This window comes from Carassius gibelio, chromosome B1 (genome assembly GCF_023724105.1).
Source record: "Carassius gibelio isolate Cgi1373 ecotype wild population from Czech Republic chromosome B1, carGib1.2-hapl.c, whole genome shotgun sequence".
Classification (NCBI taxonomy): Eukaryota; Metazoa; Chordata; class Actinopteri; order Cypriniformes; family Cyprinidae; genus Carassius; species Carassius gibelio.
Window position 1 is genome coordinate 12,264,293 of NC_068396.1, and position 14,922 is coordinate 12,279,214.

At 38.5% G+C, this 14,922-nt stretch overlaps 1 protein-coding gene across 2 annotated transcripts in view; it reads left to right on the forward strand.

Annotated features, from left to right (window-relative positions):
• The window catches only part of LOC127948864 (E3 ubiquitin-protein ligase RNF38-like), a 29,136-nt gene that overhangs the window by 3,891 nt on the left and 10,323 nt on the right, over positions 1-14,922 (forward strand). For both annotated transcript variants that reach the window (XM_052545657.1, XM_052545658.1), the window contains one exon: positions 8,872-8,933. In XM_052545657.1, coding sequence (XP_052401617.1) covers positions 8,872-8,933 — 62 coding nt within the window. The remainder of the gene's footprint in view (positions 1-8,871; positions 8,934-14,922) is intronic.

A 14,922-nucleotide genomic window follows, 5' to 3' on the forward strand; every position in this document is an offset into this window, starting at 1 on the left:
TGAAATCCCCTGAGTTCAACACCATCTGCTCTCAATACAGAAGCGCTCCCTCTCTTTGCCTTTCCCGCTCTCATTCCTCATCCCTTTATCTCTTTTGTCCACCCGATCCCCCTTTCATTTTCTCACACTGACTTTCCCTGTCCATTTACCCTCCTGCACATTTCATTCTCTCATCGAACTCCTATTTGCCTGTAAACGCACATGTATGCATAGAGGGAGGAGCTGTGTTAGACCTCCTGAGGCCTATTCTGCTGAAGGTGTTCGGTAGTATTCTCAGCGTTGAGAGGAGAGGGAGAAAAGGGGCTATTAGTTCCCATAAAATCAATAGAGAAACCGATTTCTGGTGGGCTTGTGTGCATGCAGCCTCTCTGTCGGTGTCTGAGCATGCACTCGTGTGTGTGTTTGTGTGTGCGTGCATGTGGACAGTTCAAGATCATTTGAAGGGTGTAGAATCTCCCCTGGGGCTGGTCCAGACCAAGCTTAGTTCTGCTGACTCTTAACAGAAATGTAGAGAGAGTATGTTAGAGGTGACCAAATGGATTAAGGATTTAAAACTGTTCTTACCATCTCTTCCGATCGAAATTGAATGTGTCCTATTTTCTAATGATGAAGAGCATGCACAGACAGTTTGGTTTCGACAGTATTGACGTGTCTGTCATTCATAAAATTCCGTCAGAGCTCTCAACCCCATGTGCATTTATGAAATATTTTGGTTAATTTAAATAGGATGTCTGTTTAAGGCCTAAAAGGGGATTTTTGCAGGAATGCAATAAAAGAACCAAAGTTACCAAAAGAGCCTTTCAGTGCAGAGTTCCTAAGAGAACCACTTTATTTTACTTAGTGTGAAGAACATTTTTACAGTCTAAATAACGACACTTTAATTCTGTAGTAACTTATTTTTGATGGAAGACTTTTTATTTCAACCTTTTTAATGATTGATTTGGTTAAATTGTTTCACAAACTGATTCTATAAATTACACAAACGGAAGAAAGAATTTGAAAAGTTTGATGTGAGGAGGCAGCGTCATAACACACCATTTGCCTCAATCTTTTTAAGCAGGTGAGAAAATTAATCCAACTAACCAGGCTAGGTGTGTAAATATTTGTGAGGTGAACCTCTGCATTATGCCAATTGCTACACAAACATCTTTGCTAATAGATGACGGTCTTTGAAGTGATGATTCAAATGAATCTTAATTATTTCTAATTAAAGCAGTTTGTTACAGTAAATCAGTGTGTAGAGGGTTTGAATGGACTGCAAGTTGTTCTTTTTATTTATTTAGGGTTTTTATTGTAGATTTTGTCATTCGTTTTCATTTAATTGCTATCCTGTAGTGTCTGTATCCCAACTATTGATGATTGTATTGGTCGTGAGAATCCGCCAGTAGGGCTGTAAAGCTGGAGAGAGTTTCACAGTCTTTTAGAGCTAGACATAATCTTAGTGTCTCAACTCCTGCTAATTTAAAGGACACACTTGAAATGGTCGAGCCTTGTTTATCCGGCTTCATGACTTTCGTTTAAGGATGGGCTAGCTTGTATTATAAAGGCCCAGCTGGTCCCCAGAGCTAGCGTGGGTTGTTTTGTGAGTCCATTCCCGGGTTTATTTAGCATCTATTTTAACTCGCTCCGCTCTGAGACACTTGGGCCCGAATCAGAACATTGCAGAACTCCACTTAACATGTAGACAACTGTTGCTGCGTGCTTTAAAATCAAGCCGGTGATCCTAAAGGACTCTTCAGTTTTCACCTTGAGTAGGTCTGTGTCTCATGCGCACACACATACGCTCAACGGGCTGTTCAGCAGGCAAGGTGCAGCGCAGGAGATGAGCGCTGGGCTTTGTAGTGTCAGTAAGCTGTTTTAATTGGACTGCGCTCCTGATCATTATTTAAACCAGTAGCGCAGTTTGAGCATTAGCACAAGCCCTCGTCCCTAGCTCTCAATAAACCATTCAGAAAGCACGGCCGTTTCCTTTCAGCCCAGGAACAGAGGAACAGGGACGAGTGTAAAAAGGAAGGCTGGAGGTTTTCTCCTCTACTGCACTGACCTGGCACCATCTTCACAGAGAAGTAAGAGCAGACAAAAAAAGCAGAACAGACGCTCCGAAGTGCTTACAGGTGCCAGGTGTGTTGAAAGAGAAAAGGATGAAGGTGGAGAAAGGGAGAGGATGGGTTTGTGGTTGAAATAAATCACATGATTGAATACTGTAAACTTTATTTTTTACTTTAATTTATGACATTATAGATGGGAGTCTATATACACGCACAATGTCCTCACCACAGCAGTAAGAAGAAACACGTTTTATCACTCCTATGAAATATGGGTGTGAATTCAGCTGGAATTTGGCTGGATTTGTGCCGTGCAGACAGCCAGCTGTCAGAAAGCCAAGCGTTTTGTATGCGAGTAAGTGTGTGAGAGCATTCACTTGTTTTCCCGCAGTCTAAACTCAACCAGACTGGTCCTAAATGCTGATTGGTCAAGGATTTCAGTTGCATGAAAATTCATTAATGTCTGTTATGATACAGAATATGTGCTTGTTGCCGAGTTGACATGTCAAGGACTGTATCATTTTGCAGAAATATGGCACTAATTGAATTTTCAAAATGCTAATTTAAAGAATATTTTTGTGCTTTTTGTTTTTTTTTATGGTAAGCATTTTGTAGAAAACAATAAGCTGCAATAAAGTATTTTGTTGGAAATATTACAAATAAACGCAAAATGCAGCATGTACACAAATAATCTAACAAAGTTGTCCTGAACTTTTTATTTGTACTTATTGCTCACATATTTCACGATGTCTGTTTTGTGAAGGTTTGGTCTGTTACAGTTTGATGCAAAGTCATTCAAAAGCATAGTCAATAGAATAAACATTTTCTTTTAAATATTGTTGAAAAGTTTTTTTTGTTTGTTTTTGAAAAACTTTTTTTTACTTGATTAGAAATATAGTGAAAATTGCGAAGTAGTTTTAAAATGTTTAAAATGTATTGTTGTATCGTCAAAGCAGCTTAGTCTTCATGTCACATGATCCTTCAGAAATCATGCTACTTAATATTTTTGTTGAATCAACAGTTTTAAGAAAGTCCAAAAGAACATCATTATTTAAAATAGAATCTTTTGCTGCCACTTTTGATCAATTTGATGGATACTTGCTGGATAATAATATTCATTTCTTAAAAAAAAAAAAAAAAAAAAGCACTCACTGACCCCAAACTTTTAAACAGCAGTGTATAGCTAATCGGACTAAAGGGATGCTTGGCACAAACTTAAAAATGTTCACAGCTGTCACTTCACTGCCAACAATGCCCTTCAGCAGTGACAATATTAATAATATAGCACAGTCTCTTGCTTGAATGAATACTACTGCTGTCCATTCATGCAATCAATAGTGTCTCAGGCATTGAACCACAGATGGACATGGAGTTGTGTTTTCCTGATCAGATGGTTATGAGTAAGATGGATGACTGCCTCGATCTCATCCATGTAGGTGGCGGTCAGGGCCGTAACGCTCTCATACACACACATACTGAGTTACTGTGTCTGAAAAACTTACTCTCACACTACATTTTCATAACAAAAGAGTCTGTTTGTTTTGGCTGCTTTTGTCCGTCTCCAGGCAACCTCTCCAACAGTTCCAGTTTTAGGGCTTTACTCGCCACTTTGTATCTGGATGTGAGTATCGACCAGTAGGCCTGTGTTAACTGAGCGGTCAGCAAACCTAGAGTCCGTTATATGCTAGAGATCTGAATCTGAAGGTATTCAGTGGTTTCTAGTTTCAACTTCACATTCCTATTTTTTCAGAAATTTGTTTAATGAAATTGTTTGCGGAAAAGAACAGTAATTTAAAAAGAGTCTCAATGACCTCAGTTAGGTCTTATTTTAATTCTCAGTTGTTGTTGTTTTTTTTGCTTTTGGAATTTATTTGTGTGTGTGTGTGGAATATTTTTACTACACTTTTTTTTTTATTATTTTTTTTAATTTTGGAAATTGTCAAATAATTTTAAGTTAACGCTTCCCTTATTTGAATCATGATACTGATGGCGTGTTGTCCTAAACTGAACATTACTGAAGTTTGCTAATGATCGACCAGAGTTTCCTCTTAAGCAGCATATTCTTATGCTGTCAGTTGATGCTCATTATGTAGTTTAATTATTAGTTTTTTGTGCACCCAATTTACTCTCTTTGGTTATGAAGGTTTCTTCAAGGCTTTGAGACTTCAGCCCCTTTCACACTGCACGTCGGACCCGGCAAATTGCCGGAACATTGCCGGGTCGCCTTCTGTGTGAAAGCAACCACGTCCCGGGATTGATTCCCCGCATTGAACCCGGGTCAGGGGCCTAGTAACATTGCCTGGTTCAACCAGGGATGAGCACTGTGTGAACAAAAGCCAGATCTAATGCCGTATCGAAGTGATGACGCGCGTTATCACGCAATTCTTTTACCGGCAGTTTTGAAGGAAGATCAACGTTCGCGACAAAAACACATGTGCGAACTGTAATGAAGCAGAGATCAGTTAGTTCCTCACTTTCCGCGCTGACGCCGAGATCGTTCGCTTGCTTCAGTGAAAGTATAACGTGCCCAACGTTTTCGACTCGTACATTACACATCACGCCCTGATGTCACGTGTCATTACGGGATCTTTACGGGTTGTGTGTGAAAGCACGCACATATCCCGGGTAATCACTGGCAGTTTGAAAGTGCAAAATCTAGCGACCCGGTAACAAGTTTTTCAAAAGCGAAGTAACCTCAGATGTCCAAATGTTGCACAGTATATGTTTTATCATATAAATAAAGTCAAACCCAACTCTTGATTCATTGTCATTACTGAATAGGTGCAAAAAAAGAATCAACTTCATGCTCAATTTTCCCAGTGTTTATCAAAGCTGAATCCACTCCGGAGGAGCAAATGGCATTGTGGTTCACTCCATTCCTGTGACTGTCTTCATGAGGGCTCCATCCTGTGCTCCGATCTTTGTGTTTGTTGGAGACCAAAGCATAAGTGTGGCTTTCCTCAAACCGCATTGACCTCTCGTCTCTGTGTAAATCTCACATCTGACATCAGACTTTACAAAGACCAATCTCAACTTTAGTCCCAGCCCAGCGTCACTCTGTTGAGCCCATTACTGTAAGTGGGGTTGAATTTGCTAGATGCTATCTCTGTCCAGGTTAACCGAGAGGCTTGGTGCAGAGGATCTGATTGGGGCGTATAAAAGCGGTCACTGTCAGACAAGCTACAGTCTTCTCTGTATGCACATCTGAAGAAGAGAAACACTGGAAAGAGACCGACCAAAGCATGTATAAGTGGCCTGTGGAAGATTTGTTGAGAGGTCGAGAGAGGTAGACTACATAGTAAGAGCGAAAGAGAGGGAGTGGATGTGTGCGTCTTTCTGGCATTCCTTCCTTTTGTGTGTTGGAGAAGTGAGAGGGGTGAGAGGGAAAGCTGAACCAGGCTGAGAAACATTAGCCAAATCTTTCTCTCCTTCTGTTCTGTCACACTCTTGAACTCGCTCATTTAAACTCCTCTTACTTCCTTTCTCGTTTTCTCTCGCTTGCTCTGTTGGCTCAACTTTTCCGACTCTGACCTTCCTTTCTTTTTCTGTGAGTTTTAAGAATGGTGTGTTGTGTAGCTATCCATCTGTCCCTTTCCTCATGATGATGATGATAACATTTTATTATTCACTGTAAAAATATTGCAGTGTTTGCATGTCATGGTATAATAGATTGCTTCTGGTTTTTTGACCTACAACTGATTTAATAAAGGTAAAAAAAAAAAAAAAAGACTTAGAATACAAATAAACTGAATACTGAAAATATTAAATGGTTTAATTAATGGTTTAAAATTTGAGTTGGCAGAGGTTTTTGTTGTTGTCCCCATAATGTGGAGAAGGCTATGCCTGTTTTCATAGTGTGTTGGGGGAGAGCAAGAGAGGACCCTGGAATCATGTGACCGAAGCTAACGATGGATAGATAGGGCTCAGGCAGGAGGGAAGGATGTAGCAGGAATGGACAGATAAAGCTGATGCACTCTGAAGCTCAGAGAAAAATCAATAGTTGCCGAGAGGGGAAGCCTCAGTCCCGTCTTTCTCCCCCTCTATCTCCATTTTCCCTGGATCTTTTTCCTTCTCATAACATCAGTCAGGACACCTTTCGTCTGCCCCTTCCCCCACAGTGACACCAGGGTCTCCTCTTTCCTCTTTTAGATGGTTTGTGGAGAAATGGGGTCCAGAATGAATGCTCTGTGAGCACCATATTCAAGTAAAAATTGTCTTTGCCAAATAAATAAACCATGGCCATCTGCTGATTAAGTTGAACTGCAAGCCTAATCGTTTGACCTTCGCTGATGACCTTCACATGTGTGATTCAAACTGAAAGGTGTGTAATCAAACTGAACAAAGTGTTTGTCATTATTGAATTTACAATGTATATATTTGTTGTTTTTTCTTAACTGTTGTGACTGGTGGAGATTTGTCAATTACCTTATGTTTGATTTATTGCTGTTTTACTCCGTATTAGTCAGAGGTGTGTTGCTCTCTTCACTGACTAAATAACGTCCTTTTAAAAATGAATAAATGACTCTCTCAGTCCCGGCCAATGTCCCTCTGTCTTGTGCTAAGTGGGTCTTGCTTGCGGTTCTATTCAAGGTTTATTCCCTTTCCCTCTGTGGGCCTCTTTCTCTTCCTCTCTCCCTCCTTCCCCTTCATGCCTCCCCCTCGGTTATCATTGCAAAAAGTGTGTGTATTGCTCATTTGATGTCATGTATCCCTTGAATGCTTAATTTGTCACTGAAATTGTGCACGGCAAATGCATCATGCTGGTGAATTATGATGGAAAATTACGAATGATTATGACTAGCATCGTCCTTATCAGCCCAGTTTTATTTAGCAAACTTCTGTATCAGGGCTTAACATTTTCAAGAGCCAGCACAAAATGCGTTAACAATGTATTATATTAGCAAAAATAATAATAATAATTATATATATATATATATATATATATATATATATATATATATATATATATATATATATATATATATATATATAAATAATAATAATAATAATATATATGTGTGTGTGTGTATATATATGTGTGTATATATATGTGTATATATATATATATATATATATATATATGTATATATATGTGTATATATGTGTGTGTATATGTGTTTACAAAATAAGTTGCAAAAATGCTACTTGCTGGAAATTTAAATATTAATTTTAATATTTTCATAAACACTCTTGGTGGAAAAAACCTGGGTAAGTATTTGGGGAAAAAAATATTGTTTATTTTATAAAATTATTTAGTTATTGTTTTAGACTATTGTTGCAAGTAATTGTGTCCGAAATCGTCTATTAATGCTGCAATTTAATGTCCACTTTTCAAAATCCAGGTAATTCCCAATGGATAAATTGAGTCCTGAAATGATCTTTTCCACTTCAAAAGTAAAATGGGTTTGCGAGGGCTGTTTCATGCTGACCTGAATGCTTGATTTAAATTTTTTGTATGGGCCTTGAGTTTCACGTGGGAGACCACTAAGAGATGCTGTGCTATAAACGCTGTAAACTGCTCACATTTGAATGATTTGAATTGAATTAAGACACATTTTCATGCTCTTTTTCAGACATTTACGTGCCTATGGCAACCTCTGGCATGACTACACAGGGTTTTAAATATTGAGAAACTGAAATAATCAATACTACGCAAGAAATTTGTTAGTCTGTCAGATATTTTAAAACGTTTCCGTCAGTGGAAGCATGATTCTGTCAGTGTGAAAATACACCTTGAGGAAAGCCCTCTCTAGTTGATGAGACGCCTCGCTCTGGTAGACTGAAGTTTAGTCACAAACTGGACACACTGAGGATAAAAATGAGGCTGATTTCTGTTCTTGGTGCTTTTTTTGTTAACACACAGTTTGATTTATTGAAGTTACAACTGCATTAAGAATAAGCCGCGTTTTAAAAATGCCCCTTTTTTGTGTGTTACTTTCAGTCTTGTTTGAGTGATACTTGTGCGCTGTCTACATCCTCCTCGTACCCGGGTTCATCTCTCTGTCGCTCCCTCTCTCCCCAATATCTCCGAGTTCTCAGTCGCTCTGTCATTGAGAGAAAAGAGACTAAAAGAACTCACGGTGACAGAAAAATAGACGCACCAGTTCAAACAAAAAGCTTTTTAGTGGGCACTTCACACACAAGCGTCCTTGTCCTTGGAGAGTGTTTTTTTTGGGAGTGTTCAAGGGTAATCCGGTGCTTGTCTGATGAAACATTCACAGAGACACTGGAAACACGCAAACAAACACAGACGGGCCAAAAAAATAACAAATAAATATATTACAGAGACAAAGACCCAAAGAAAACAAAAGGCTTTGGATGTGTTGTCATGAAAGCACCGTACTATAATCTAGGATTAATGTATTTATCGTCGCTCTCTCTTATGTATCTCTCCATCACAACAACAGCATGATGTCATCATCAATAGACAAACATTTACTTTAGCAACATCTAGAACACTTTCAGCGTAAGATTGACATTATAGTAAATACGGCTTATCTTTTAGAAGCGTTCATGATAATACAGGAGCTTGTACTGAAGAATTAGACTTTATAGAGATCATTTGGTGCTTATATGATAGTGGTTGTGCTTACATTAACGTAATCACACACCAGGCAAGATTAAAGTAGTGCCCAGATGTCTCAACATGCTGCCGATATCCTGTAAAGCTGCAGGATCAAGAGTCTGTTTTTGGACCTGTTGAAACTGTTGACTGCCAAACATGGCATACAAGCTGTAAATAATTATGCTGTGTGACATGTTTGTAGTATTTTAGAGGCTTCAGTACTCTTGGCTGTTGAGTTAACTGTTTTTGTACCGTCTTTAGGTGCAATGGGAGGAGTATACCACTATCATTCAGAGCATGCGTGTGCTGACGCCACTGACAAGGTAAGACATTACTTCTTATAGCTTCTTATTAATGTAGACTAATAAACAGCCAAGTTCTTAATTTATAATATTGACTTTTTTGCAGGGATTTAACGGTGCTGTTCAGGCTTTGGGCTACAAATGAATTGCACATGAATGCATCGACTTTCGATTTAAATTCTAGTCTCGCTTTAAAAGTGTAATTCAGTTTGTCAGCATGTGGTTGTATGAAGTTCATCAGTAAATCATAATTTAGTTGTTTTCTTGTTATAATGCTTTCTTTTATCCCAGCTATTGTGAAGAGAAGAATACAGGTTGTGCTATGAACTATAGTTATAAATACGTTTAAGGCCAGTTATTAGATTGCATTTAACTTTTTTTTTTTTTTTTTCTGAAATTATTTTTATTCAGCATGGATGCATTCATTTATAATACTATTCATGGAAGAATCCTAAAAAATCACTGTTTCCTCAAAAATATTAAGCAGCATGTTTTATGCATAAGTAATAATAAAACTGTTTTAGCGCTCCAGATTGGAATATTAGATTGATTTCTAAAGGATCATGTGACACTGAAGACTAATGGCTGCTAAAAATATATATTTTAATTAGGGCCGGGACTCGATTAAAAAAATTAATCTAATTAATTAGAGGCTTTGTAATTAATTAATCGAAATTAATCGCATTTTAATCGCATATAAATATTTGATCTGAGAACAGTGCGAAGTCATTTTTTTTCACATGGATTTATAGTATACCACTGAATACTGATTGAATACATAAGCTTAAGCAACAAAATATTGTTTATTTTTGTTCAACCAAGTCTAGCAGACCAGTGCAATTTTTGCCATTAAGTGTAGCAATAGCATATTTAGAAACAATTTCGAAATAGTACATTTCAGAAATTCAGGAAGCTTATAGGTGCTGGAACCTTCTGTAAAGTGTTTAAGTAAAACACAATACTGTCAATTACATTCAGAACATTGGAAACCCTGACTATTAGAAAACATAACATACTAAGTCCAACTCTCAATAACCTTGACCAAAACAATAAAGAGTTTAACACAAACTGCCAGTTGCACCAACAAAATAATACATAGTTCAACATAAAGTGTAAAGTCCACGCTAGCTGCTATATGTTTTGCGTTGAGGTGATACTTGAGGTTCTTTCATGTGTTGCGGTGATATGCGAACGCTAGTTGGTGCTTCAGTATAATCGGTCCGCCGAAACTCATCCAGTTCCGCGGTGCAAAAATAAGTTATAAAAAATGCGGGATTTTTTTGTGTAATTAATCTCAATTAACGCGTTAAAGTCCCGGCCCTAATTTTAATGTTCCATAGTATTACTATTTTTGCTATATGTTTGATCAGCCTTGTGAGCATTGTGACTCCTTTCAGAAACGAATCTTGCCAACCTCGAACGTTTAATTAGTTTAGGTATTTTAATATAATACAGATGTATTATGAACAACATAAATTAATAATGAACAATTTTTATAAACTAGCAAAATAACAATTTTTTTGGTGGCACAAAACCACTTTAAGTAGTCAATTTGCTGGATTTCCTCAATGTTTAAATATATTAATTTTAACCAACATTTACATTGGGAAATGTGGTGTTCTGACATTGCTGGCCTTTAAAAATCAAGAGCGAGAGGGAGGGAAGCCAAAAAACAAAAGGCAGTTCCTGCCCAGTTTTACTCCACTGTGTTTACAGTCAAAGGGAGAAGGAAGAGGGCTAGCTGACTGCAGCTCTGTGATTGGCTGAAACGTCCTCTGGGGGTGGACCTGTCCCTGTGAGGGAGGGCAAGAGGGAGGGGGTGGAATGCAAAGCGGGCGGCGGGAGAGGAAGAAGGGATGATGGGATAGAGAGAGAGATGGGGGGGGGGGAGCATGGAGCGGGGGCACTAATGATTTCACCTCCAGCTGTGGGACATGGAGAGAGGGGAACAGTGGCAGAGAAATGGATGGCTGTCGAAATGAAGGGAGTGGAAAAAGACCGGTGGGGCTGTATTGGTGCAAGCGAGAGACTGAGTTATGGCCCGAATGAGACTAGGGGAATTTAGTCTGTACTTCTGAAAGGATTTTGAACCATAAAAATGCTTTTGCTGCTCTTACTGGCAGAAAAGAAACCAGGCCAACAACCCTTACCATTTCCTGTTTTTGACAAATGCGTATGTGAGGGAGAGACATCACACACACACAGAGAGAACAGAAGTGTGTTTGGGCCTGTGGGTAACTGCCTCTCATCATGTGTATGCTGACTGTTCAGAACTAAACAAAGCATATTTGGGATATGTGGAGCCGTTTTGAAAGCTATGTGCTCGCTGCTGGCCGTCCATGTGAACAGCAGAATGGGACATGTTGGCTCTTGGGAGGTCCTGAATATAGATCGCTGAAACTGAGATGTGTGTCCATTCCTAGGCCTCTGCACAGGCAGAAACAAGCTCTCGATGGTGTAGAATGTAGAGGCGGCCTCAAATGGGTTTGCCTGTCAGAGGGAGGAGAAATGAAAGGCTGGAAAATAATGAGACGGAGGAGGAGACGGGGGGACCCGCTTATTCGGAGCACTTTTATAAAGTCCCAGCGTTTGAAGAGCAGTCACCCAGCGCAAGGACTCTATAGACTCAGCCTATTAAATATTAAAGTATTACACTGAAACAGAAGCACATTGTGTATTCTCACATCAAAGCGGTGCTTCGGTTGTGAGGATGAGGAATCTCCTGCTGATCGTTGTTTTGGAAGGTTGGAAAATGTGGCATCTCATGATGTCAGTTCCTAGCAAGTTGTGCAAGTTTGGTACTGTTAATATTTCCACTCCATATGCCTTCATTTTCGGATCATGTAAAAAAAAAAAAAAAATTGACTGTTATGACTGGTTTTGTGGTCCAGGGTCACATATTTCTTTATTTCTTACACCGTGTGTGCAAAACACTTTACAAAGATGTCATAGCTAAACAGTGAGGGTACATGGTACAGGACAAGAGGGAAAGAAAAAAGAAAACTGCCAAATTCCTTATTTAGGTTAGTAATTAAGATATATATTAGCGGGACATTTTTTAGAACTTTTTTTTTTTAATTTTTTTATTGGACATTGAGAATTAACAGTTAAACATTTTATTAGCCAGCTAACAGAACTGCTGATTCAGGTGTGTGAACCATTACAAGTGTATATATGCATGAAAGCATTTTTTATTTTTATTTTTGTAGTCGAATTTGCGTCGTAGTTCTTTGACTAAAAACGTTGTATTCAGGTGGGTATAGTGTAGCGGTTAAAGATCTGTGCTGGTAAAAGGTTAAATCCCACAAGATTGATCCCTTGACATCTACTATTGTGCCCTTCTGCAAGGCACTTAACCCCATATATCTAAATGTACTGTTATTCACTTTGGGCAAAAGCACTAGGGACACAACAGTACCATATTATGGCGGAGTAGAAAAAACAACTTGTGGGTGGACCCTTTCTTGTTTTCTTTCACTTGCACAAGTTGATGGTCCACTTGCTCAACTGCAGCTTCACGAATTGACATTGAATTGATGCTGTGATCCGAGAGAAACAAAACAAATTGTCCTCTATTACTTGGATTTTGTCCTCCAGAAGATTTCTGTGAAATTCTGGATGTAAATGCACTACTCTTACTCTGAAGGCTTAGCCTATGAATCTTATTTAGGTCATGCTTCTTGGTAGCCTTAAAGTATTCTGTCACAGATCCTAAGTAATATTCCCAAGGCAAACCTTCACCAATTCAAAACTGAACATTCGTTGTGTCAGTCACTTGGTTTAGTGTGTTAGCTAGATATAACCACGCTGTATTTGTTGATATAAGCTACTGTGCAGTCATATGTTCATTTCTAGTAGCTTAGTTGAGTTAACTTGCTGTTGAATTTACAAAAATGAAAATTGATATTAGAAGCAGAATCTGTAAATCCCTTATGATTCCCAGCGCTAGATATCCACAGCAGTGCTGACTGCTGTCAGATCGCATGGATCTAGTGGCTGGGTGTTCAGCACTTTGCCAAGCTGCCTCACAATAGCAGTGGTTATTCCCCAGATAGAGTGGCCCCCCAGGCAGAGAGCACTTGGTATTTGATGAGCATGTGATGGCGGGTCCTGGAGCTGTAGTTTTTAAGCTCAAACTCATGTGGCACTAAAAGTCGTTTTGTGCTCCACTACAATAAATACGATTAAAATCTTGGCCCCCGAGTATGTTAAGTTTTCTCTGATCTTCTAACATGTTCAGATGCATGCATGTTGAGATTTTGATCTCCGCACCCCTCACCCACTCATCTCCCCCAAACGCAGATGTACGGCCCCATTAATGTTTCATACTAATGGACCTGTCTGACCAGGTTTGGACCGATGTGTTTGAGTCCTGCATCTCCGTTGCTGTTTGGCTTTGTCCTGAAGGTCTTGTGTGGTCCTGTGCCTGTACGTGCATTTGTGTGTTATGTTTGTTCTTTGTGTGAACGCCTTGTAATTTGCGTATGTGTATTTACTTAGATGTCGTTTGAAGACACATTTGATGACAACCTGCCATTTAAGTACATTCAACAACTTAATAAATAAATAAAAAATAATTATTTACACTAGTTGCCGAGCCAGCATTTCTAATTTTTATTTTTGTTTATCTTAATGTGCTAAACTAACTAAAACTGAAATAAAAATAAAAATATATTGTATGTAAACATTTGTCTGCATGTATACAAAAACACAAAGTAACATCAAATTTACAAAAAACAACTAAACCTAATGTAAAAAAAAAAACGTTATTCAAAATAAAACTATAATAAAATAGAAACTATCAAAATAAAATAGTATCACAACACTAACACTAGATTAAAGCCAGCTAATTATGTTTAGTGGAAATAATAATGTTGTGTTAGGTATGACAAGGGAGGTTTATTTATATAGCACATTTCATACACAATGGTAATTCAAAGTGCTATACACGAAAGGATATAAAATTATAAAAACATAATCACCACAATGAAAAAAGGAATTAAAAAACAAGATTTAAAATGGTTTAAAAATAGAAAATGAATATACATTTAAATACAGTGCAGTCATTTAGGATGTAGCACAATGCTCATTCAATAAATGCACAGCTAAACCGATGAGTTTTGAGTCTAGATTTAAATGTGGCTAATGTTTTGGCACATCTGATCTCTTCTGGAAGCTGATTTCAACTGCGGCCAGCAAAATGGTTAAAAGCGGACTCCCCTTGTTTTGTGCGAACCCTTGATGTTTCTAACTGACTCGATCCTAATGATCTGAGTGCTCTGTTAGATGGCCTAACAGGTTTATATTCATTGCATATCAAAGCTTATCTGCAATGTATTTAGGTCCTAGACCACTGAGTGATTTATAAATGAATAAAAGTACTTAAAAATCAATCCTAAATCTAACTGGAAGCCAGTGTAAAGACCCGATGACTGGTTCTAGTCAGAATCCTGGCAGCAGCATTCTGGATGAGCAATATAGTCATAGTATACTCATTTTATTAGTACTCATTATAGTACTAATAATATTATAATTATAATAAAATGGTACAACTTTAAATGTCTCAATAACATAGCAAAGTAAAATGTATGACGAGTGTTATCTTGCCTTTGAATTGTAATAACAGTAACATTTATATGAATGCTTTAGAATAGTTTTGGGGTGTGTGTGTGTCTGTGTGTGTGTGTGAGAGAGAATGTGTGCACATGGTAGCTGGGTTTGGATGGCTATGTATAAATGTCCTGAGGCTGTGTTCCAGGCACTGTTCATAGTTCATCATTTTCAATTCTGCACTTTCCCCCCTCTTGAGCCCCACCCTGCCGCCCCCTGAGGCATCACTCCTGTCCTGCCCCCATCTCTGCCTCCCATCCATCCATCCACTCCCCCTTCAGCCCCAGTTTCTCATCCTTCCCTTCACCTTCCTCTCCCCTGAAGAAACCGAAGGACTGAGGGAAGACTAGTCCGAGGTCACTCTCTGGTTTCTTTTTTGTCTGAACGCTCAAATGTTTAA